The following is a 24753-nucleotide window of genomic DNA, read 5'->3' on the forward strand; positions in this document are numbered from 1 at the left end:
CAAAGAACCCATTCCTAGCTACTGAGGCCAACCTAAAAGAGCTGAGGCTGGCTGGCAGGCCTTTGGAGAAGGTTTTCTTTACCAACAAAGAAATGCATATGGGAGGAAACTGCTGTTCTTCCACATAGCACTTAGTTGTGCCTGGATGTGACCCCTGGAACTGATGTAGCAATCTTCTGAAAGAGGAAAGATACCACCAACTTGCTGAATGTAACAGAGAAAAGTTCTCGGTTCCCTGATAGTATCACTGAGCCCTATACCAACAACGGGAATAGCCTTGCCTCGAGGCTTATTGTTAGATAATAGTTATCTCATTTAGTTTGTACCTTTAGTCTAAGCCACTTTTATTTGGATATTGTTGCTTAAGGGCCAAAACATCCCAACTAATAGAGCTAGCAAATATCTGTTCACTTCAAGATCAGGGAGTTAGGCCACTGCTACTTAGCTGACCGCAGCCACTACCAGCATCTCTGCCTTGATCCGTTCTGCCTCATTCATGGTTTTTTGTTCTACCTTTCACCAAGACCAGACTCAATGTAATTACACTCACATCCGTGCTTCATGATAAAGTCAGTTTCTTCGCAACTTTTCCGTGACCTTCAACAAGAAAGTACTTTTTGCTTTTCGAGCGCACAAATGTGCCTCCATTTTTAGCTTACACTTTCTTACTATTCAAACTCCAATCCCATATTAAGATCACAAGTGATCTGAAATATCAAAAAAGTGGGGGGGGGTGCTTGGATGCCTCAGTTGGTTAAGTATCCAACTCTTGTTTTCTTTGGCTCAGGTCACGATCTCAAGGTCATAAAATCGAGCTCCACGTGGGGCTCCGTGCTCAGTGGGGAGTCTGCTTGAAATTCTCTCTCTCCTTCTGCCCCTCCCACTGCTCTCTTCTCTCTAAAATAAATAAAGTCTTTAAAATTTCCAAAAAGGAAATGTGAAAGCTAGAATAAAGATCTGATTTTATAAAGAGTCATCTACGTAGATCAATAAAGGGAGCTGGATGGTGAGGCACCTGGAATGATGAGTAATTGAATGCACTATCCATTTTACATATAAGGAAAACAAAAGATCTCAATTAAAAAACAAAGAAAAAGAGACATAATGAATTACACACAGGTGAGTTCAGAATCCCACCTAGTACAGTTAATTTTTAAGAGACCTCCTTTGTTTCCTGTGTACTATGCTTAAAGAGGTAAAAGTTTCTACAACGAGTTTTCACATTTACTCACAACACGGAAAGAACCCTTAAGCAAGAGTTGATAAAAACCTTTGTTGAACATTATTCAGCAACAGAGTAAAATGAAAACTTAACCAAACTATACAAGTAGATATAAGTGACATGTAATTTATTAGGAAAAAATAGTTTTTAAAAGGAAAAAGCTACAAACCCTGAAAATTCCAGAACCTTTTCTTGGATATAGTTTGTTTTTTACTTACTAAAAAAAAAAAAAAAAAAAAGTGCTCACTAAAGGGGACAAAAAAATGAAAATTACAAACTTTTCTGAAAACCAGAAACAAAACTATTAGAAAAAAATTTCCTGAAAATTACAGCACAAAGGCTTGAAAAATAATCCATGATGCACCAAAATTACCAATACTGGGGAAAAACAAAAAAAGGAACTAGGGGATATTAATTTTTCAACCATTTTGCTATTTGTTTTTTGTTTTTATTTTTGTTCTTAATTAATTTATTTATTTGAAGTGGGGGCAGAGGGCAAGGGAGAGACAGAATCCCAACCAGACTTCCTGCTGAGCAAGGAACCCAACGCGGGCCTGATCCCAGGACCCTGAGATCACAGCCTGAACCAAAATCAAGAGCGAGATGCTTAACCAACTGAACCACCCAGGCAACCCTCAACCAAATTTCTGTTTAAACCAAACTGTGTACAATGATCAAATTGCTTTTAACCAAAGTGTATGGTATCTTACACTCTCATGTCATGTTCTCATTTACCTTCAGGCCTTTGCGTATGGTGCTGCCTTAGTACAAGATTCTCCTCTCTCCCCACACTCAACTGGCTGATTAATGAAGTACTAATAAGCTCTTGTGAACTAAAACCTACTGACACATATGGATCAGGTGCCTGGGTGGCTCAGTCATTAAGCGTCTGCCTTCGGCTGGGGTCATGGTCCTGGGGTCCTGAGACTGAGTCTCAGATCAGGCTTCCTGCTCAGCAGGAAGCCTGCTTCTCCCTCTCCCACTCCCCCTGCTTGTGTTCCCTCTCTCACCGTATCTCTGTCAAATAAATAAATAAATAAATAAGAAAAGAAGGACAGAAAGAAAAGAAAAGAGAAAAGAAGAGAAAAGAAAAGAAAAAGAAACGAAACGAAACGAAACGAAACGAAACACAGAGATGCCTGGCTGGCTCTGTAAGTAGAGCATGCAACTCTTGATCTCCAGGTCATGAGTTCAAGCCCCAAAATGGGCATGGAGTGTACTTAAAAATAAATAAATAAAATAAAATGTTGCACAAATAAAATCTATTAAGGGGTGCCTTGGTGGCTCAGTCAGTTGAGCGTCTGCCTTCAGCTCAGGTCATGATCCCAGGGTCCTCGGATCGAGTCCCACATCAGGCTCCCTGCTCAGCAGGAACCCGCTTCTCCCTCTCCTCCCTGCTTGTGCTCTCTCTCGCTGTCTCTGTCACTATCTGTCTCTCTGTGTCTCAAAAAAATAAATAAAATCTTAAAAAAAAAACCAAGCAAACAAAAAAACAAATAAAATCTATTAAAAAAACTATTAAAATGAGAAAGATGGTGACCTAATAAAAGAAATATCAAGATTCTTAGTTCCTTGTTTAGAAGCCCTTATTTAAAAAGCTAAATATTTGACTTGTCTACATTGAGTAACAAATGATGTCAAATGAGAACGAAACAACTTTATAGGAAAATAAAATTTGACCACTATTAAATTCTTCCTAAGTTCAAATTCACTACTCATACTTGAGAAGTATCTCATCCTGAGATGAAAGCCTGAAAACTGATGTTCTATGTAACATAGGTTATTCACTGTAGCACTGCTGTAACTTCAAGGTATTGGAAGCAATTTATATGTCCATCAATGAGGGACTAGCAAAAATAATTATGGCACACACATACAATGAAATACTGCAAATAACCAAAAAAAAAAAAAAATGAGCCATTAGGCAGTAGAATAAAACACATCTATTGGAAAGGAAGAAGTAAAACTATCTCTCTTTTGCAGATGATCTTATATATAGAAAATTTTAAGAAATCCACTAAAATAATTATGAAAACTAATAAATGAGTTCAGTAAGGTTAAAACATAAGAGATCAATATACAATGATCAATTCTATTTCTGTAAGGTGAAAAGAAGAACTTAAGAAGGAAGTTAAGGAAACAAATCCAATTATAATAGCATCAAAAGGAATAAAAGGCTCAGTAATAAACTTGTTTTTGAAGACCTATTTATTTATTTGAGAGAGAGAGAGCGAGAGAGTGTACACGCATGAGCAGGGCAGGGAGGGGCAGAGGGAGAGAGAGAGAATCTCAAACAGACTCCCCACTGAGTGCAGAGCCCAGCATGGGCTCGATATCACCACCCCAAGATCATGACCTGCCATTATGACCTGAGCTAAAATCAAGAGTTAGACACTTAACTAACTGAGCCACCCAAGCACCCCTCAGTATTACACCTAATGAAAGAAGTACAGAACTTCTATTCTGAAAAGACAACGTTGCTGAGAGCAATTTTTAAAGACCTAAACAAATGAAAAAACATCTTATGTTCATGAGTCAGAGATGAGGTATCATTAAAATGGTGCTCCCCAAATTGATTCAACCCAATTCCAATCAAAATTCCAGCCAGAGTCTGTGTAGAAATTAACTACTTGACCCTAAAATTCATATGAAAAGTCAAGGGACTCAGAATAACTAAACAATCTTGAAAAAGAACAAAGTTTGAGGACTCACACTTCCCAATTTCAAAATCTATTACAGAACTACAGTAATCAAAGTAGCGTGGTACTAGCGTAAAGAGAGACATGTGAGCAAGTGCAAAAGAACTCTAGAGTCCAGAAATTAATCCTCACATTTAGGTCAATTAATTTTCGAAAGAGTGTGAAAACAATTAAATGGGAAAAGAAATAGCCTTTTGAACAAATGGATATCCACAGGCAGAAGAAAGAAACTGTATTCCTTCCTCATTCCAGATACAAAAATCAACTCAAAATCCATTTTGAGACCTAAAACATAAAAGAACTAAATGTAAAAAGACTAAATGTAAAAGCTAACACTATAAAACTCTTAGAAGAAAACACATGTGTAAATCTTCATGACCTCCAATTAGACAATGATTTCTTAGACATGATACCAAAAGCACAAGCAACAAAACATTTATAAATTGGATATCAAAATTTAAAATTTTTGTGCTTCAAAAGATACCACCAAAAAAGCGAATAGACAACAACAGAATAGCAGAAAACACTTGCAAATCATGTATCTGATAAAGGATTTGTAATTAGAATATGTAAAGAACTGTTACAACTCAACAATAAAGAGAAGAAATAATCCAATTTAGAAATGGGAAAAGGAGGGGCACTGGGTGGCTCAGTCAGTCAAGCATCCCACTCTTGATTTCAGCTCAGGTCATGATCTGGGGGGGGGGGGGGTCTCGAAATCGAACTCCGCGTTAGGCTCAGCACAGAATCTGCTTGTCCCTCTCCCTCTGCTCCTCCCTGCACTCACTCTCTCTCTCTCTCAAATAAATAATTAAATAAAATCTTTTTTAAAAAATAGGAAAAGGAAATGAATAGACATTTCTCCAAGAAAAGATACACAAATGGTCAATGAGCACATGAAAAGATGTTCAGTATCATTAGCCACCAAGGAAATGCAAATCAAAACCAAAATAAGCTACCACTTCACCCCAGACAATAACATATGTTGGGGAGGATGCAGAGAAATGGCATCCCTCATACACTGCTGGTAAGAATTAAAATGGTGGTGCAGCTCTGTAGAAAACAGTTTGGCAGTTTCTCAAGGTTAAAAAACTTTTTTTTTTTTTCCCACAAGGTTAAACAGCAATTCCATTCCTAGGTATATACCCAAGAGGACTGAACATGTATGTCCACACAAAAACTTGTACAAGAATGTTCAGAATAGCATTATTCACAACAGCCAAAAAGTGAAAATAACTCAAATGTCCATGATGAATGGATTAAAAAACGTGACAGAGCCATACAATAAATACTACTTAGCCATAGAAAGAAATGAAATACTAATCCACGCTACAACATAGATGAATCTTTACATTATCCTAAGTGAAAGAAGCCAGTCACAAAGGGCCATGTATTGTATCATTCCACTTAAATGAAATGTCCAGAAAAGACAAATATAAACAGATACAAGGTACAAAATATGTATTACTTTGTCAAATCATTTTTTTTAAAGACTATGGTGTTCTTCTATTTTTATGCTATGTCTTTCTAAATCCTAAAATTCTTCTTCTGAAATATTTTTAAAAGCACTTGAAGACATAAAAGCATGCAATGGATCAAAGAGAAATGACCTGGAATTTTAAAACAGCTAAGGAAAACCCATAAATGTCAAAGGCAGAAAACTGATTTGTCTTTGTTGCATGGTATCAAATGACCAAAATTCCCTTCAGTTAAATTCTGGCTTCCTTTTGAAATGGAAATTACTGATAAACTTTACTTTGCAAAATAACTCTATATTTTATAAAGCAATCATCCATGTAATGTATAGAATTGTTGAATCGCTATACTGTACACCTGAAACTAATATAACACTGTATGCTAACTACACTGGAAATTAAAATGAAATAAATCATCAACGTAAAGCTGAAACTCATTAGACCTTACATCACAGGAGTTTAAACTAAATGCAACGAATACTTAAACTATTTCTTGGAATAGTAGCAATAGAATAATTTTGGAGTCAAATACACAGGTTTGAATCTCAGTCTGCTATTTACCAGCTAGATGACCAGCAACAATTTACTTGGTGTTCATAAGCTTCAGTTCTCTCTTCCATTAAATCAGGAATTATAATACCTACTTTAGTTTAAAAAGAAATACTCCAACTACTTACTAAATGGGGGGAGGGAGAGTAGTGTTTGGAAAATTTCACTCTTTTTTTTAGACTTATCTGTAACATTTGGGGGTACCTGGGTGGCCCAGTTGGTTAATCAGCTGCCTTCAGTTCAGGTCATCATCCCAGGGTCATGGGATCGAGCTCCACATCGGGCTCCCAGATCAGCTGGGAGTCTGCTTCTCCCTCTGCCCCTCTCCCCACTCCTGTTTTCTCTCTCTCTCTCAGATAAATAAGTAAAATCTTAAAAAAAAAAAAAATCAGACCCCCCCAAAAAAAACCCTTATCTGTACCATCTTAAATTTTTTACAACTTATATATAATTTTAAAACATAATGATTTAAAAAATAAAAGCATCTACTTTTTGGGTTCTTATGGAGTCATTTTGTTAGACATTTATAAATAGGAGACTTTCAGTTAAAAATAATTTCCTCACTACTTCCATAGCCTTTACAACTTTTGAATTCAGATGAATAAAACTTAGAAAGAAGCAAAGTTAAACATTTATTTTTCTGAAGGCTATGGTTATCACGAAAGAGATAAACAGGGCAATAAAGCTAAGCTTTTAAACCACTTTCCTCAAAACACACCAAAGAATTTAATCTGAAGAGAAAAAAATGTCCATATTTTTACCTATACTAATTTACTTTACTCTAAAATTTTAGTATCTGGGGTTTGGTTTTCATGGGGATTTTTTTGCAATGTAAAATGATAACACCAGCAAGTGAAAAGGAAATTTGGTACCTTAATTTTTTTACCAAAAAGACAAATTCAGGATTCAGTTCAGAGAATATTTTTCACTGAAAAACAACACACAAATATAATGATACATTTATCTACCAAATAAGATAAAATATAATCTGCATCTTCTTTGCTTTGAGAGTACACTGAGATAGATGAATGTAATTTAACTGATCTAGGTTACCACTTTATACTTCGCAGTATATTGTAAGAATTAAGAACATTCTCCTCCATATTCTAATAGATGAGTGAGTGTCAGGAAATAAAGCAGTTTTGCAAGTCAAAAAGGTGCCATTTTAAAACCACCAAAGTACACCGGGACTCCTGAAGCTGGGAATGTGGCCTTTGTTTGGTACCTTTTCTCAAACACTGAGTCATTAGACTGAAACATGTGCCTACCTACCCAAAGAAGCATATGACTTTAGCATTTTTCAAGTATGTGTAAGTACAGAATTAACCCTCATGAAGCTTAAAGTTTACAAATCCATATTCTGGACCACTTAATACACATATTACTGATGATGTGCTGGAGTATTATTATTGCATTTCTAGAGTGTCTTTGTTTATAGACCATTTCAAGAGCACATTTCTGAAACGGCGAAGCACGGTCAGTAAATGTTAGAAAGCTACAATGATTCACATAACTTTTATCTTGACATTGACGAGTGGTTGCATGGAGCAAAACTGAAAACTTCATTTTTTATTTAAGGCCAGTCGGTAAGGGATTCCCCAGCTCCCAGGCTTTCTCCTTTCCATTTCCTGCAAGCCACCTCAAAAATCTGACACCGGATGACTTTAAGTGCTTCGCACATCCCTAAGGCAGAGCCAAGCCCACAGCCCCGCCTTTCAACCGCTGCTTCTCGGTCTCGACGCCCCTCGCCCGCCCCGCTTGGACACCAGAAGACTCGCCAGGGGGGTGCAGGGCGGCCGCCCCTCCCGAGGGCGTGCGGGCGGAAAGGAGGGACACCAGTGACTCACTCGGCCGGGCCCGCCGCCAGACCGCACCACCTTCACCCCTGCGGGGCGGGGTATCGGCTTCTCAGCGCCCCCAAGAGGCGGACAAGCCCCTCCCCCGGCAAGCCCCCTTCCTGAGCTGGCCCCCTCCCCACCTTAACCCCTCCCCAGGTCGAGGTCGGGGGCGCGCACAGACCTGAGACACCGCCTCCCTGTAGATCCGGCCAGCCCACGGAGCCCTCGCCCCTCCCCCACGGCCGGCGTGAGCATGCGCACTGGGCTCGCCCGCGCCTGCGCGCCCCCGAGCGCCTCTGCAGGCACACGCCGCCGCCTGGGAGGCCGGGCGAGGCCGCGGCAAAGGCGGAGGCCCGGCTCCCTGGGCGGCGCGCACCGCCCCCCCCCCAGCCCTGCCATTCACAGGCCACTGGGGCCCACGGCCCCCAAAGTCCGTCCTCCCCGTTAGGCGGCGGGCGCCGGAGGGGAGGGGACAGCCCAGGGGGCAGGAAGCTGCAGCTTAAAAGGACAGTCTGCGCCGGGCCCTTCCTCCCTCCCTCCGTCCCCGGGCCTCTGTGAGCGCTTCTGCTCCGCGGCCTCCGCCCCGCCGCCATGTACCGCTGCCTGGGCGAAGCGCTGCTGCTGTCCCGCGCAGGGCCCGCTACCTTGGGCTCCGCGGCGGCCGACTCGGCCGCGCTGCTGGGCCGGGCCCGCGGGCAGCCTGGTGCCGCCGCCGCCGCCCCGCAGCCGGGGCTCGCGCCGCCCACCCGGCGACACTACAGCGAGGCGGCGGCCGACCGCGAGGACGACCCCAACTTCTTCAAGATGGTGGAGGGCTTCTTCGACCGCGGCGCCAGCATCGTGGAGGACAAGCTGGTGGAGGACCTCAAGACCCGGGAGAGCGAGGAGCAGAAGCGGAACCGGGTGCGCGGCATCCTGCGGATCATCAAGCCCTGCAACCATGTGCTGAGCCTGTCCTTCCCCATCCGGCGCGACGACGGCTCCTGGGAGGTCATCGAAGGCTACCGGGCCCAGCACAGCCAGCACCGCACGCCCTGCAAGGGAGGTGAGCGCCGGCCGAGCCCCTCGCGCCCTCCCCCGCGGCCCTGCCCACCCCAGATGGGCACTGGCCCGCTCACACCCTGCCCCCGGCCCCAGTCGCGGATGTGTCAGGCTCGCGCGGACAGTGATTTTTCCTGCCGAAACCGCCACGTAGTGGTCCTGGCTTCTGCCCCGTGAGCCATCATCCCCGGCCCCTGCATGTGGATGCTGTATGCAGAATAGATGGTGCACCGCTCTTCTTTCGATCCTAGTATAGGTGACACCCAGGGTGGGTCCTGACAAAATGCGCTTGAAGAATGACCGGCCCATCTGATTGTGCTTTTGCAAGTTTTTGTGAGCTTCTAAGACTCACCCGAACACAAACTAGGAAATAATTATTTCCGGGGTTTTTTTCACTCGTTTTTACATCAGTGACAAATGATACAGAAACATACAAAGTTAATTGCCTTTTAGGTTTGAAATCGACAGTTTTACTGGCCAAATGATCTTACTAATTACACGTTGGTCTTTTAAATCATGTTATTTTTCTGTCCTGACAGCTTCTGTTTTGCACACACCAAAAAAAAAAAAAAGTAATACAAGAGCGACGTAACATCTCCGAGAAACAAACACCGGGCGCCCTGACAGTAAATCTAAAGGGTGTAGAATGCAGGACGGCCCGCCAGCCAATAGAATGAAATAGCCCTGGGGGTGTGTACTGGTCCTGGCTAGCACCAGATTTGAGCTTGGGGAAAAGATAAAGTACTGAAGAAAGGAGTTGAGTGGTTTACAATTTGGTAGTCACCAAGTTACCCTATAGTTAAATTTTTGAATATCTACAGATTGCTTCCTTGGAGCAAATAAAAACTTTAAAAAATTTTTCCCCCGGTAAACTGCACAGTACATATTTAAAGGTGCTGAAGCATAACCTAAGGGCACAACCACTTTTTTTCTATTAAAAAATAAAAGGACCCACGGAGTTAACGTCTTGCTGGAGGTTGCTTGGCTAATAAGCACAGAGAGGATGTTGGGCTGGAACCTTTGTCTCCATGAGCCTGGTACAGTGTTCTATTATACTAGCTGACTTCTAAGGACAATTTTTAGAAATCTACTAGAAAAATTTTGAGTTCTGCTGGCATTCCAACCGCATTTCCAACCTGGGAACAAAGGTTGCCTGAAACTGTTTAATGATTTACTTGCTAAATTTGCATTGACCCCACCCTCTTTTAGGACATACCTTTAGAGCTTAATTATCCTCTAGCTCTGTTTCCTCTTAAACTAATGTTTGAACCGCTTTGACCTCTAATTTCCCTTTGCACCTCCAAATTATATAAAAGTTACAGTCTCCTACATCACCTTCTTTCTTCCTACCACTCCCTTATTCTCTAAACCAAGAATACAAGTGTAGACTCCCAAGAAAAGGAAACAAGGATGTTGGAGGAAGAGAAGTTAGCAAATACTAAATTGCAATGTTTCTTTAAAATGGCCGTCTAGTTTATATTACTTTTCTCTTGGCAGTATTTTCCAGTCTCTTAAAAGATAATCAAGTAAACCATCATACATGTTTTCCTGCAGAATCTGATTTTGTTTCCTTGAAGTTCTTTATATTCCTCTATTCTTTATATGCCAAGCCCTCTCCTATCTTTATAAATCACAACTCCACAAACTCACTAAAGCAACTAAAATTTACCACGGTTTGTCAGTCCTCCTCCTCTTGTTGCCACAGCAGTTTTAACACCAAAATATTGAACCTAGCAACAAATCGCATAAGCCATATTGAGGCACTGTTATTGTAGCATTTGCTTGTGCTGAAGTGTAAGATACAATTCGCTCTTCAAGAATTTATTCCATTTACCAGAAGGCATGTACTGAAAGTGCTATTAACTCCCAGCTTATAAACTTAGAGAAACTGAATGACAACTAATAATTAGTTAATCAGGCATTGCAAGATAACCTAACGTGAGAGAAAATTGGCCTCTATAAAGTGATAAATGTATTATCTTAAGGCATTTGAAAGACTTAACGGAGATGATAGGATAATAGGATTGGGCAGGATTCTATAGCCATGAAAGCCCTTAAAAATATTTTGGTGTGCTTCACATAATGAACAGTGCTAAATAGATGATCAGCAAAATTTGAGTAATGCGGACTTACATGCTTTGCTTTCGTAACACTTCAGGATCTTTCTTCCCATTTGTTACCTTTATCTGACTGCAGAGAATGTATATTCTACAAGCACCTTATTTTCAGTCGTTTTGTCTCCAATTAAACATTTAAAGCTTTTTTTTTTTTTTTTTTTTTTTACTTACAAAAAAGTTGTTTACCTCCTTGGTTGCACTCTGGTCTTAGAAATAAAAAATACATTAGGTGATTGAAATTTTTAAGGTGGCTTTGAATAATCCTATGACTTCAGTAAATCTTCCCCTTTTTAAACACACTTTTCTCTGACCACCTCAGCTGCCTTCTCTACCAATGTTCTTCTGCAAACACACACACACAGCCTTGTCAGCTCCTCTTCGCTCTTCTCATAACCCTGTGTTCTGCATCTAATCTTTCCTCAAGAGTGACCTTCTACCTGAGTTTTCCGAAATACAATTTTCAAGGTTGAAACAAAGTAACAATCTAATTATAATCTGCGTAAGGGAAACAGGTGGTTTTAAAACTGGGGGGGGGGGGTGGCTGATATGTACTTTATTCCAAGTAAATATTTAATAATAGATTTTGGTTTTTTGCTTCTTTCCCCACAAAGTATATTTAACTGAAGCCATCAGATTTTGCATCTATTAAGGATTTGCAAAAGAGTTTGCTATAGGCTCTGAAGGGAAATTTTAAGAGCAGCCTTAATATTTTCAACAAAGATGAATATTGTGGGAATTTCTGCTTTGAGAAGTCTTTTTTAAAGTTTCTTAACATGTTTGAAAACATTATCAGTGATTGTTCCTGTCCACTTTCTCAGAATGAATACTGTGTTTTATTGGTCCATGGTTCTGTGACCAATTCTGAGACCAGTGCAGTACCTTTTCAGAAAGAAGTTTATCATTTAAAAGTCAGTTTTGGGGGGCGCCTGGGTGGCTCAGTCAGTTCAGCAGCTGATTCTTGGTTTCAGCTCAGGTGGTGATCTCAGGGTCATGGGATCCAGCCCCACATTGGGCTCTGCACTCAGTGGGGAGTCTGCACTGATTTCTCCCTCTCCCTCTCCCCCTCCCCCCACTCTTGCTCTCTCTCTCTCTCTCTCTCTCTCTCTCTCAAATAAATCTTTAAAAAATTTTTAAATATAAATAAAAGTCAATTTTGGGGGAGAAGTATGGATTGATAATAGCAATTCGTTGATGTAGGAGCAATTTAACTTTCTCTCCCAGCTTGTTCTCCCCCGCCTTCTTCATATTAGAACATTACGCCGAAATTCCATTATTGCTTCTTCCTTCTATCATAGAACTTTCTAAAATTTAAATAAAGTTGATGGACTGTAAATGGAATAGTCTGATACTGACCCTAAATCTTTTGTTTAACTGTAAATAGCAGTACCAAAAAAAAAAGTATTTACTGTGTTAACCCGTCGACTTGTTTTTTAAAAGCCAAAATGCAAAAAAGAAACAGTGGGAGGTAGACGGTCTTTGTTCTTGTCTCTGGGGACAGGATGCAGGGGTGGAGGGTGTGGAGGCCGCTGAGGATTGGAGTCAGTGTAGTATCAGTCCGCCAGGCTATAATGGTAGTACTTTGGAGGAAGACTGTAGAAAGTACCGATACTGTTTAAAAATGACACAGGCTCTGCCTTCACCAAAAAAAAAAAAAAAAAAAAAAACACCTGTTTCTGACATCTTCTGCTGTGCCAGATCGACAGCCATCAAAACTTGGGTGACTTGGAATAAATTCTCACACTCCCTAATATTCTTGAAGTGTGAGCGTGTGACCGCATCTGCTCCCACAAGATAAAATGTAGCCTTCATAGATAAATTTAGGATTTAACTCAGTCTGAAAATTCTGTTAAAAGACAGGCAATTAGTAACGTGTTCTTCTCCCTAGCCCTCATCCCTGAGGGTTTTGTTGCTGCTGCTGCTTTTAACCCTCTTTAATTAAATCCAGAACTGGGTTGCCGTCATAGAGGCCTTTGAATTTCATGGAAGCCAAATACCTCTGATCCACCCCCTCCTGCAAATACACTAGAGAATGAAGAGCTAGGAGAGTGGTGGAGACCAGTGCATCAGATGGTCATTCAGTCTTCCCCTCACTTGGTTGGAATCCACGTAGCTGGCTGGCTCTGGCAGTAAAAAGCCCATATGCAGAAACACAAACACTGCCCACTCATTATGCAAAGTACACATTGCAGGAATTGGGGCATCAAAAATTGGAGGACAAGTACCAGTATATTAAACTTCAATAAAACTGGCAGTGTTTTAAATTTTAAGTACAAGAAATAAAAATCGAACATGAAATTTCTGGCTTTCAGAGGGAAGAAATGGGGTATATAACTATTGGTAATAATTAAGATTGTTTAAGAAAATTGTTTTTGTCCAATGATGTTAAAGGTGCTGAGGGTTCTGCCAGGCACCAATAAAGACCAAAATAATTAGCTTTTGTATGTTGAAGAATTCCTAGGCAATGGCCTGACATAGGACTTCCAGGATGTTGTGGGGTTTTTCCCCATACATTTTGCATAATGATTAGATTTTCATAATACAAAAAAAAAAAAAAAATAGACCTAGACCTCTAATATCAGCTCAGTGAAGAATATTGATTCATAAATAGCCCATGGTAGCTGTACCTAAGAAACTCCTGTTAAAATAGCTGTATATTATTCAGATATTCAAATAGCGATAACAGTTATCAAATGAAAAATGAAGCGGCTCTGCCCAGGTCTTGCCCATGAAATAACTGAACAGTCTTCCATCCAAAGCTGTTAGCTGAAACTGACCTAGCTATCCCAGCGAGGCAATGTTTTCTCCTTTCCAGAGGCAGAAGTTAATGTAGATTACAGTACTCACTATCAAGACTGAAGCGTTCATGTATGAAACACTACTGCTAAAGGCAGGGCAGGTGTCACCAAGAGCAGAGCCACATCCTGGGAGAGCGCTGAAAGGCAGCAGCACCTGGGAGATCCTGCCTCCCGACAGGTCAACTGGCAAAGCAAGGGGAAACCTAACAGCTAACATTTGTTGAGCTCTCTGTGGATACCAGGCATTTTGCTAAGAGCTTTTCACGCATCATCGCTTTTATTCTTCTTAACAACCTCATGAACACGCTGTTGTCCCCGATTTTCAAATGTGGATACTAGGGCTGAAAAGCAAGGTTTTACTAGGGTAACGCCTCCTCTGGTAAGGTTATACCCCCAGTGAAGTAGCAAGAGTTGGCGTTCAGACTCCTGTCCTCCGACTCCAGCACCCACCTCCTTAATCATTATCGTCTGGGATTTATTCATGTAAAAAAAGAAAAGAAAAGTTGTATCCTAAGCACTGATTGGGAACCATGTCATGCCCTTAGCACAATGACTCCTAACACTTTGGATCGTTTGAAATGTGTTAAAAGTTATTAGAAGGCCTCCCTATTTCCTAGAGAATGAATGCATATTCCAATATCTGCGCATGTAAAACTCACTCATATATGATATCTTCACAGGTCCGTTTATTCCAGTAAGCCATGAAAGAACATTCTAATGAGAGTTTTCCACTGAAAGGTTTGAAGAGCTGTGGTGCTGAACAGTTTAATATGTCGGCCAGAACTCCTTTCCCTACCAAAGTGTTAATAACATGTATCTTTAAGGGTTTTCAAAGGAATAGTTTTAATATGGCTTTCTTCTGAGTGTCTCTTCCTTAAAAAGTCAGAAGTTAAGGTTTGTCATGAATTGCTATTTCTCCAGATTATTCTCAGAGAAAGTCTGTCAGACCTTTTAACTTTTCTGAATTGCTTCTTGGCTAGAGGAAAACGTGAAAGATGACACAAATGAAAATTACAAAGGTTGTCAGTAATGTGACTCCTTCTGCCATGTATCATTATCATAAATACATGGACATGGGCCTTTAAAAAAAGAAATTTTTTTACATTTGAGCCTTAGGATTTACATGGACTCTCTGTTTTTGTTTTTGTTTTGTTTTTTAACCTGTTACTAAGAGAAACAGCAAGGGAATGATAGTCCAGGGTAAGAGTCCCCATATTTGGGGTGTACTGAATAAGGACTGTGTTCATTATGAGCTATAGATTATATTCCAAATAAATCAATTTTTCCATTATGTGTTAGTTTTCCCTGCAGGCAAGAGCTTTAAACTTTATGCTTAATTAAGGAGCATTCCTTAGCTCATGGGGATTTCTGATAGTTAACCTGTTCATTACAGGCCTTTTAATTCCCTACTCTGTCAGATACTATGCTCTTTGCTGGGGGAACTATCCATAAGAAAGCTTTAACAAAACAAAGCTGACTTTTTTTTCCCTCAAAATGTCTTTTGTTGATTTCCTCAAACTAGAACAGGATCCTAAATCTCTTATGGTATCTGTGTCATTCTCCTTTTGCTTTTAGCTCAGTATTCTATTTCTACATTTTCCCTTCCCAAAACTGGTCAATAAATAACATGATGGAAAATACACTCAGCAGTGCGTTGCTACAATAGGAGTTCAAAGAAAATACCAGGGAACCGACAGTTTTGATCTGTAAGCAGGGAGGGCTGGGTAGGAGTCGGATGGGGGAAAGATGATTTTAGACAAAGAGAAATAGAGGGGGTGACTGATTCAACCCAGGCAAGAGTCAGGACTGTGTGATGGGGTCATAGGGACAGACTATGTGTTTGTAAATAGTGGAAAGTGAGGTTTCATGACATGATAAATATTTGTTTGGTCTCTGTGCCTGGCTCCTGACACAGAGCTCCTAAAAATCCTTGTAATTTCCTGAGGGATCGAGGTGCTGAGAGGCTCTTTTGTCCTAATATTTGGTCTTTGACTCCAGTTCCTGACACAGAGCTCCTAAATCCCTTGGAATTTCCTGGGTGATAGGAGCATCTTTTGTTTTAATGAGGCAGCTCTTGGTGGGCTCCTGGATAGCTTCAGGATGGTAGCTGATCACCAGAAAGACTAAGCCATGGTGAGTAGCTTGGAACTTTCAGCCCCATCCCGTGTCCTCCATGGAGGTGAAAGGAATTGGACATTGAGTTAATAGCCATCATGACTACATGAGGAAGCCTTCGTAAAAATCCCTAAACTCCTAAGTTCTGAGAGCTTTCTGGTACAGTACTCCATGTGCCAGGAGGATGGTGCACCTGTTACACAGGGACAGAAGCTCCTATACTTAGGACCTTAAAATAAACCAGTAAACACACGTAAAGTGTTGACTTGAGTTCTGTGAGCCATTCTAGGAAATTAACAAACCTGAGGAGGGAGGTGTGGGAGCCCCCAGTTTGTAACCAAGTTGGACAAAAATATGGGTACTCTGGGCATCCAGTACTTGTGACTAAGATGAAGGCCAGGGGCGCCTGGGTGGCACAGCGGTTAAGCGTCTGCCTTCGGCTCAGGGCGTGATCCCGGTGTTACGGGATCGAGCCCCACATCAGGCTCTTCCGCTATGAGCCTGCTTCTTCCTCTCCCACTCCCCCTGCTTGTGTTCCCTCTCTCGCTGGCTGTCTCTCTCTGTCGAATAAATAAATAAAATCTTTAAAAAAATAAAAATAAATAAAATAAAATGAAGGCCAGTCTTGGGGGACTAAGCCCTTAATCAGTGGGGTCTGCACTAACTCCAGGTAGTCAGTGTTGGAATTGAATTGGGTGCGACAGGGGTGCCTGGGTGGCTCAGTCGTTAAGCATCTGCCTTCAGCCCTGGTGATCCCAGGGTCCTGGGATCGAGCCCAGCATTGGGCTCCCTGCTCTGCTGGGGGCCTGCTTCTCCCTCTCCCACTCCCCCTACTTGTGTTCCCTCTCTTGCTGGCTGTCTCTCTGTCAAATAAATAAAAAAAATCTTTAAAAAAAAATTGTGTGCGACAACCATTTGGTGTCCACAGAAAATGGAAGAGCTGGTTGTTGGTTTGGAAGACCCACACATTTGGTGTCAGAAGTGTGCAAGACAAAACAGCTGTCCCTTAATGCTTACTGGGTAGATAATGATAAATCTGGGAGGGCCCAGAAGGCTAGGCAGCGGAGGAGCTGAGAATGAGATAACTCAAATTTCTAGCCTGAGGAACTGGTAGAAAAAAGGGTGGTATCAGCACCCGGAAAGTGTTATTAGGAAAAAGGACTGGATTTTTAAAATGAGATCAGGTGCAAAATGATCCTTAGGAAAATTGGAAATACAGGCATATAAGTTTTCTGGATCTTAACTCTTGCGAAGTACAGTCGCTCTACGTGTGGTGCCTGTCCATTCCCTGTCTCCCTCTAATTCTCTTCCTGTTCTTAAGATCCATCTCAGATATCACCTAGACTTATTCATAATTTATATGAAACTGGATATCTGTAATTTTGATCCTTTACTCTTTGAACCTTTTTATAACAAGTTATCGTTACGTTCTACTAAATGTTCAATTTTATATTCAACACTTTTACTAGCATCGTTTCCAAGACCTGTTTGGTGGGAAGGTGGGACTAAGTTTACTGCTATTTTCAGAATAAGCAATCTATGAAACCAGTGAACAAGATTCCCCCTTCGTAATGCATAATCTTTCCCCCATCCATTGGGCAGTAAGTTCAATACTTGAGCACAAGACAAAGCTGTATGTTCAATAGATAGTATGTATTTAAATGCACAGAAAGGATTGGGAGGAGATATAGATACAGATATATATACTTAAATCACTAAGAATGGCCACCCATAAGGAAAAGACAGGGATTACATAGTGATAGGGGAGATTTCAGTTTTTGTCTGTGTTTAAGTTTTGATGAACACATTCACATATGTGTTATAACTTTTAAATGTTAATGAAAAGAAGAAGTGAAATATTTTCCATTTCATTTCTCCAACATCAGTTAAACATATGCTTCCCAGAACTTACTAAGTTTGTCTCTTCAAAACACTTAAAGATTTTGATAATGGGGCTTGCCTGCCTTCTTACACAGACATGGACACTGTCAAGCAGTTAAAGGTATGATTTTCCTTTGCTCCGAACGAAATGCTCCTTGTAGTGCAGAATGAATTTTTATCTGAGACTTCCCATATTTTCCGTGGTCATTACTTGCTGATGGGTGCTGGTTCCTCACTGCTTCTTGCTCTCCTCTCCTCATTTGTAATTAAGTTATGTGATTCTGTTGCACATTAGAAATTGTATTAAGTGAGAAAAAAGATGTTCTCAGGAGTAAATGGCAAGAGGGTTAGTGCGTGCATTTTAAACGTTCTAAGGTCTTTTTGCTTTCCTGTGAGTTCTGTGCTTGTGGTAGAACTCTTGATTTTCTAAAGAGTGTGAAGATACAGTTGGAAATTGAATTTTTAATAAATCAAGCCCTATTGAAAGATCTTGGTCCAAGTAATTTTTTTTTAATTTTTGAATTTTCATGAATGTTTAGTTAATGATTCATCATAAACAATGGTGACTCAGTTGCTAGGAGCTTTTTTGTCTGTTTTTGGTTTTGAGTCAGCTAGCAAAAGGAAAAAAATTGAAGCTACTCAGTTGTGGTTTTCACTCAATCTTTCTCAGAGTAAGGAGCTGGTGTGGTTTCTTCATCACTATAGCAACTTCAGCTGATTTTTGCTTTTGATTTTTATTTCTGCTAGAAAAACGTACTGTACACCAGTCATGAGGCTCTTGAGGATAGCGAGGAGTATCTTTGGTCATTAAGTCAAAAGGCAGAGAAATGGTGTGTGCTGTGTAGCACGCAGACGTCTATATGTGGTTAATGTTCTTTCGAAACATCTGGATACCAGGTTGCCCAAAATAACTGTATGGGAGAGTTTATTACTCTACCGAATGAAAGGTCTGATTTCCAAGCTGTATCACCGACCCTTCCTCCCACCTCTACCAGGTTTGATAAATAATAAACGTTGTCATGGGTGCTGTTTCTTCAGTTTCCTCTGGTGAACTGGAAGTACAAGTTACTCTGTGGGCCAGGGAGAATGTGGTCCTTGATTTTTAGACCCTGTTTCTAAGGACGTGGGTCTGTGGTCCACACCTGTGTAATCACCCAGTTCCCTTTCTAGTTTGGCCAGCCATGGAGGACTCCTGCTTTTCACTGCAACTATGCACCTCCATTATGACACCTGCCAGCTCTGTGTTCAGAGACCCAGTTAATCTCTTCCCAAACACTAGGAATTCTAGTGGCAGCACAGGCTAACAGGTAGTGCTGTAGGACTTCAGGACAGAAAAAAATCATAACTTGCTTTTCTCCGTTTCTGGAATAAAATTTTGGGTCTTTCTGGTTTCTATCCTTGTGCCCCCAGCCAATCACTGCCAGTCCGGCTCACCTTTAGCCTTCTCTGCCATACTTCTCATCCCACAGAAAAGAAGGAAGGGCATAGTTTTAGAAAATGAGAATATTCAGACTGCAGATAAGATAACTTCTTGTTTCATTTTGGCTTAAAACACATGAAGGTGGTTTTCTTGTATGTATGTGTGTATTACCTGTTATTTGGCCTTACTGAACAACTTTGTCTTCAAATTCTGTATTCTTGAAATATCAGACGCATTCAGAAATGCTACGTCTTCCCCCTTTTAGAACTTTGAAGTAGAATGTGTAGGGCCTGTCTTAACTCGAGGTAGTCAGTGTCACATCAAGTGTATGTCACATCACTTTGTCCCTTGCTCACCCCAGTTGTGCTGGTATCTCATAATCCACTGGATTTACAGATAAAGTGGAGAACGACTTCTTTTTTACCATCATACTCTTTAATATCCAGTAGAATGTGGGTAAGAATTTTTAGGTGACAGTACGTGTTTAGTAATTACCTTTGGTTTCCAGTCCCATAAGAAGAAAAGCAAGTAGCTTTCCCTTAGGTTTGGGTGAACTCGTGTACTGGGGCTCTTTTGTCTCGAGTATTGGTACAGTACTCAGTATTTTATTTATGGCCCTACTTGGAGAGTTTTTTCCAGACTAACAGTTTAAGTAACCCTGTGCTAGTGTGTCTGCCGCCTTCCAGAAGTAAAAGCATTTGTGTATCACTGATTAATTAGAAAGCTGAAAGGAAAGCCTGTTTTCTCTTTAGCCCAGCAGTACCATGTGCGTTGGTTCCTGGGTCCCCCTCTGCCCCCCGCCTTATCTGCTCCAAGGCTTATCCCCCTAACTCTTCTGCTCTTTTCCTTAGTGCTTCCCCCCTTGCCTCTCAGTTCACTGGAATCCTTCAGTGGCTCATAACCTGCCGAAAAGGCTGTTGTGAAAGGTCATTTATCGAGCTGCTGCTCTTCTGGCTTGCCGCTCAGCTCTCCGACTGGGTGTGGCTCGGAAAGAAAATTTCACTCTACAAACAAGAATTCCTGGGTTCTGTCCAGCAGAAACATGTTTTTTGTTATACATGTACAGTTTCTGACTCATATCATTCCAGGACTCTGCAGTAAAATAGACATTTTGTTTATACCCTTTTGTGCAAGGAGGAGGCCAGTTTCTAATTAGCATCCATGTCTAGAATAATAGGATCCCTCTCAGATTTGTGATTGTCACTCTTTCAAGCTGTTTTTGTTTCCCACTGAATGCATTAGTTACAAGCACTGGATAAGGGAAAATGACTTTTCCCCTCCCTTAAGAAAGCAAGGAAAATGGTAGCTACCCTTGTGAGCATAGTATTATGTATAGAATTGTCCAGTCACTCTGTGGTCTTGTACCCCTGAAACTAAGGTCTTTTTTTTTTTTTAAAGAAAGCAAGGGAAGTTAAAATAACTTAGTGACTGCTTGCTTCCACAGGCTCTAAAAGAGCAATGAAAAAAGCGCTTTGTGTGTAATAGGAGAAACGCTAACGCTTACCAGCAGACTGTCTTTACTACCTTCATGAATTTATCTTGAGAAGTAATGAAATCAAATTTTATTAAGTTGTTTGTTTAAGCTCCTGTCAGTTTAGACTTTTTAAAACCTAAATTTCTTTACCTGCCACTACTTGGTAATACTTACAATAGCAGTGTTAATGGCTGAGATGGAAGCCAGGGCCACACGCAGGCACTGCCCTGTGCTGGCTTGATTTGAACCCTGCGCGCAGTGTCAGTGGCCCCCAGGGCAGCAGGCGCACACGCCTCGGCAGCTGCTGCTGAGCCCGGTTCACCTGGTTAGGAAGGGCCCGACCCTGCACGCGGCCCAGGTCCCTGGCCTAGCACGTTTTCACTGAGTCCTATACATGTTACATGGTAACGGTTTTACTGATTTTAAACACATGTTGTAGTGTTTGAGCAAAATGTTTTGTTTTAAAGAAAATGTTTGGACTTAATATTACTTACAGATTTATTTTGTCTTTTTTTCTGGAGTACTTTTCAGGACCTGGTACTTCTACCTCTTACTAGTTTCTAGCCCTTTTGTAATATATGCAGACTCTTCTGGTGAATTGTTTGGAACTTATAGGCATGTCAGAATTTTTAGTGACCGTGGCTTTTCTGTCTTAACACCTTAGTCATATATTTATTCACGTATTTGAAATGAAATACTCATATATTTATTCACGTATTTGAGCGCCTAATACATGCATATGCCATGTTCTATATTAGGTACCAAGAAGTAAAGCAATGAACAAAATAAAGTCTGTCCTCTGTCCTCATGGTGCTAGCTTCCCAGGTGGGGAAGCCCGGACGGTAAACAAATATACAGAAAACCATTTACCATTTAAATGGTAAAACATTTAAATAAGGTAGAGGGGACTATAGAGTGGGGATGAGGAAGGTGGTTTGTTAAATAATGTGGTCAGGAAGGGCCTCTTGGAGTGAAGAGAGTTTTATCAGAGGCCTGAACGAAAAAGTAAGCAAGCTCTATAGCAAGAGATAGCCTCTAGATCTTTAAAAAAACTGCCATTTCGCTAAGATTTCACTAACACATAAATTTGTTCCAAGATAATCTGAGAACCCATTATATTTAAGATGTGTTTCTAAGAGCTCACTTTTCTAAATGTAATCATTTATCTGATAGGCCAAAGACATATGTTCAGCTTTAGAATTTGCTCTTTATGATCGTATATACAACAGATGAAATTCTCTTAAGATGTATCATTTGTGTTTAGATAGATGTTTTCTGAAATATATAAGTAGCCCCCTTTTAAAAATGACTGGGGAAGTTTTCTCAAACTGCCAGTTTATAAGATATTGTATATTTCTATCTGAAAAAGTTTTTTTTTTTAAATGGCTGCGCTAACGCTTCAGCAAAGCGCGATTTTTTTTTTTTTTTAAGATTTTATTTATTTATTTGACAGAGAGACAGCCAGCGAGAGAGGGAACACAGGCAGGGGGAGTGGGAGAGGAAGAAGCAGGCTCCCAGTGGAGGAGCCTGATGTGGGGCTCGATCCCAGGGCCCTGGCATCACGCCCTGAGCCAAAGGCAGACGCTTAACAACTGAGCCACCCAGGCGCCCCGACTGAGCCACCCAGGCGCCCCTGAAAAAGTTTTATTCCCAAAATTCTTCTTTAAGAGATGTCCCTGAGGCCCCCCCATTACTGTAACTCTCAGTGGAAGCTGGACCGTGCTTCATTCAGGAATCCTTCATCACTCACAAACACACACAGTGCCAGGGAGCCCCCATAGCATGCAAACATCAACCTCACTCTGGCCTTCTTCCTTGGGGTTCAGAAGCAATGAATTACAGAGGATATAGGTGGCTTCACGCTGCAAAACTCGGGAGGGTGAGTGTCCAGGACCCCCAAAACCAAAGTCGTGGGCATACACACTTTCCACGTCCCCACTACCAAACACCTAATCACATGAGTGTACAGAGACATTAAGACACAGTCGTCTGTCACTTGGCCACCTCCCATCCTTGCCAAAAGAGCAGAGGGGATGGCTGAGAAATGACTGTCCGCTTCTCATCTCTTGGTTGACAGGCTAGCAGTAGGTGAAGGGAGAAGAGATGAGGATCTCTGGGTACACTTGTCTGAAGCCAGAACCTCAAGACATCTGATACTAAGTTGAATCTGTTGAATCTGTTGACTAACCATTTGGTCCTATTTATATTGCTATCAGAAAACAAAATTTTTTTAACTCCCAGCTACTAAATCACCTAAGCCAAAAAGTAAAAGAAAAAAAGTCTTCACTGAATTAGTTGCCTTCCTAAGAGCATAAAAAAATTCATTTGAAGGTAGTTTATGTCTTGCGAAGTCATGGTTCCTGCTGGATGGTACTGGGCTGTAAGTCCCTCAAGATCATCTCTTCATCTCCAGGAACCCTGCTTGATGCTCTTATCCGCTTCTACCAGAGTGCAAAGTCTGCACTCTGGTGCCAGGCTTTTTCTCTTAACTATCAGAATTCTTAAAAATCAAATTCAGTACTCATCCTGTAGCCCTTGCTAGGTGTCTAATTAGCAGGTTTTCCTTGACTTTGTATCACAAGCTACTTTAAGTGTTCTTGGATATAACCAAGGTGTAAATGCAAAAAGTGCACATTTCAGTTTCTAGCACTTTCTCTTTTCACCATGCAGCAGGATGTTCTAAATATGTCCCCTTCTTTCTCACCCCCCCGCAGGTATCCGCTACAGCACTGATGTGAGTGTGGATGAAGTGAAGGCTCTGGCTTCTCTGATGACATACAAGTGTGCAGTGGTTGGTAAGTGATCTCCTTTGTTGCTACCTGATAACGCTTTGGGGAAATATGTTTACATACCAGGTTACTTTTAGGATGTTATTTAAGTTGCACAGTTTAATGCTTACATCATTTTTCAGTCAGTCTTAAGATTTAGTCTTTCTTTTTTTTTTAATGAAAAACTTTTTATAGGAACTACTTGGATTTTCTTTAAGTGTAGATCTTTTTTTAAATCCTTTTCCATGCTCTGTAAATAAGACCAAATCATAGTAGAAGGAAATTAAATACATTTTTTCTCTTAGAAGTAGTAAAGCACACTGATTAAATAGGCATCATAACTTGCCTAGCCTTATCATTTCTGTTCCACTAGAATGTTAGTTCAGGTACATTTTAGAAGAGATCAATGTGGGTTTATTTCTTGAATTTTCTGAAATTAAAGCTTAAAGTGTCATATTTGAATTATTGTAATATTGCCTAGTACTTTCTGCCTCTTGAATTTTTTTGTCCTTTGTATGGAATAACAACTTGCAGCCTTCTCTTTCAGATGTGCCATTTGGGGGTGCCAAGGCTGGTGTTAAGATCAATCCCAAGAACTATACTGTAAGTATCAAAATGACATTTGTGCACATGGGGCACTACCAAAGGACTTGAAATTATGGGGTTTCTGTGTGTCCCCCATACCAATGAGAGTAATGGCCTCTATTGCTTTTTAAAGGAATGGAAAAACAAGTAAATAATTAACTCACTGAGTGTGGTGCCATATAAAGGTCACCTGCTTAACATCAATGTCCTTTCTCATTTTTACGCTTGGCTAAAAGGTAATTAATACCTTCGTATTCTTACGCATTTATATCCATGTTATATATTCTATAATATAAATATAATATGCTCTATATACATTTAACATGTTACTGTGATCTGAGGTTTTTTTGTTTTTTGTTTTTAAGATTTATATGAGATAGAGAGATTGAGATAATGAGTGGGGGGAGGGGCAGAGGGAAAAGCAGGCTCCTTGCTAAGCAGGGAGCCCAACATGGGACTGGATCCCAGGACGAGGCAGCCCCTTAACCAACTTGACCCACCAGGGTGCCCTGATCTGAGATTTTTATGTTGGGATCTCAAGGTCTAGTGAAAAATATCTTAATTCAGTAAACATTTTATTGTTTATCCTATCAATTCCATGTTAATTTAAGCTAGCCATTACTATGCTTTACAACACTGAATTAACATGTTACAAACGTAATACATACGTGATTTCATTCTTTTTAAAATTAGCCATTTAAATCATAGGGTCCTGTATTAATACAAAGAGAACAGGAACTGGGATTTGAGCCCCAGTTCTACTATCTGTTATTT

The 24753-nt window shown here is 40.8% G+C and overlaps 2 protein-coding genes across 4 annotated transcripts in view; one reads left to right on the top strand and one right to left on the bottom strand.

Annotated features, from left to right (window-relative positions):
- Positions 1 to 8008, bottom strand: part of SHLD2 (shieldin complex subunit 2) — a 76653-nt gene extending 68645 nt beyond the window's left edge. The window contains exon 1 of one of the 2 annotated variants that reach the window (XM_026504618.4): positions 7965 to 8008. The gene's annotated coding sequence lies outside the window, so the exon portion shown is untranslated. The remainder of the gene's footprint in view (positions 1 to 7964) is intronic. The other variant, XM_044386251.3, reaches the window with a different exon arrangement.
- Positions 8009 to 8134: 126 nt separating this feature from the next.
- Positions 8135 to 24753, top strand: part of GLUD1 (glutamate dehydrogenase 1) — a 36214-nt gene continuing 19595 nt past the window's right edge. Inside the window, exons 1-3 of one of the 2 annotated variants that reach the window (XM_057308848.1) lie at positions 8135 to 8828; positions 23341 to 23421; positions 23942 to 23997. In XM_057308848.1, coding sequence (XP_057164831.1) covers positions 8375 to 8828; positions 23341 to 23421; positions 23942 to 23997 — 591 coding nt within the window. In that variant the 5' untranslated portion in view covers positions 8135 to 8374. The remainder of the gene's footprint in view (positions 8829 to 23340; positions 23422 to 23941; positions 23998 to 24753) is intronic. The other variant, XM_026504622.4, reaches the window with a different exon arrangement.

This window comes from Ursus arctos, unplaced genomic scaffold, assembly GCF_023065955.2.
Source record: "Ursus arctos isolate Adak ecotype North America unplaced genomic scaffold, UrsArc2.0 scaffold_7, whole genome shotgun sequence".
Classification (NCBI taxonomy): Eukaryota; Metazoa; Chordata; class Mammalia; order Carnivora; family Ursidae; genus Ursus; species Ursus arctos.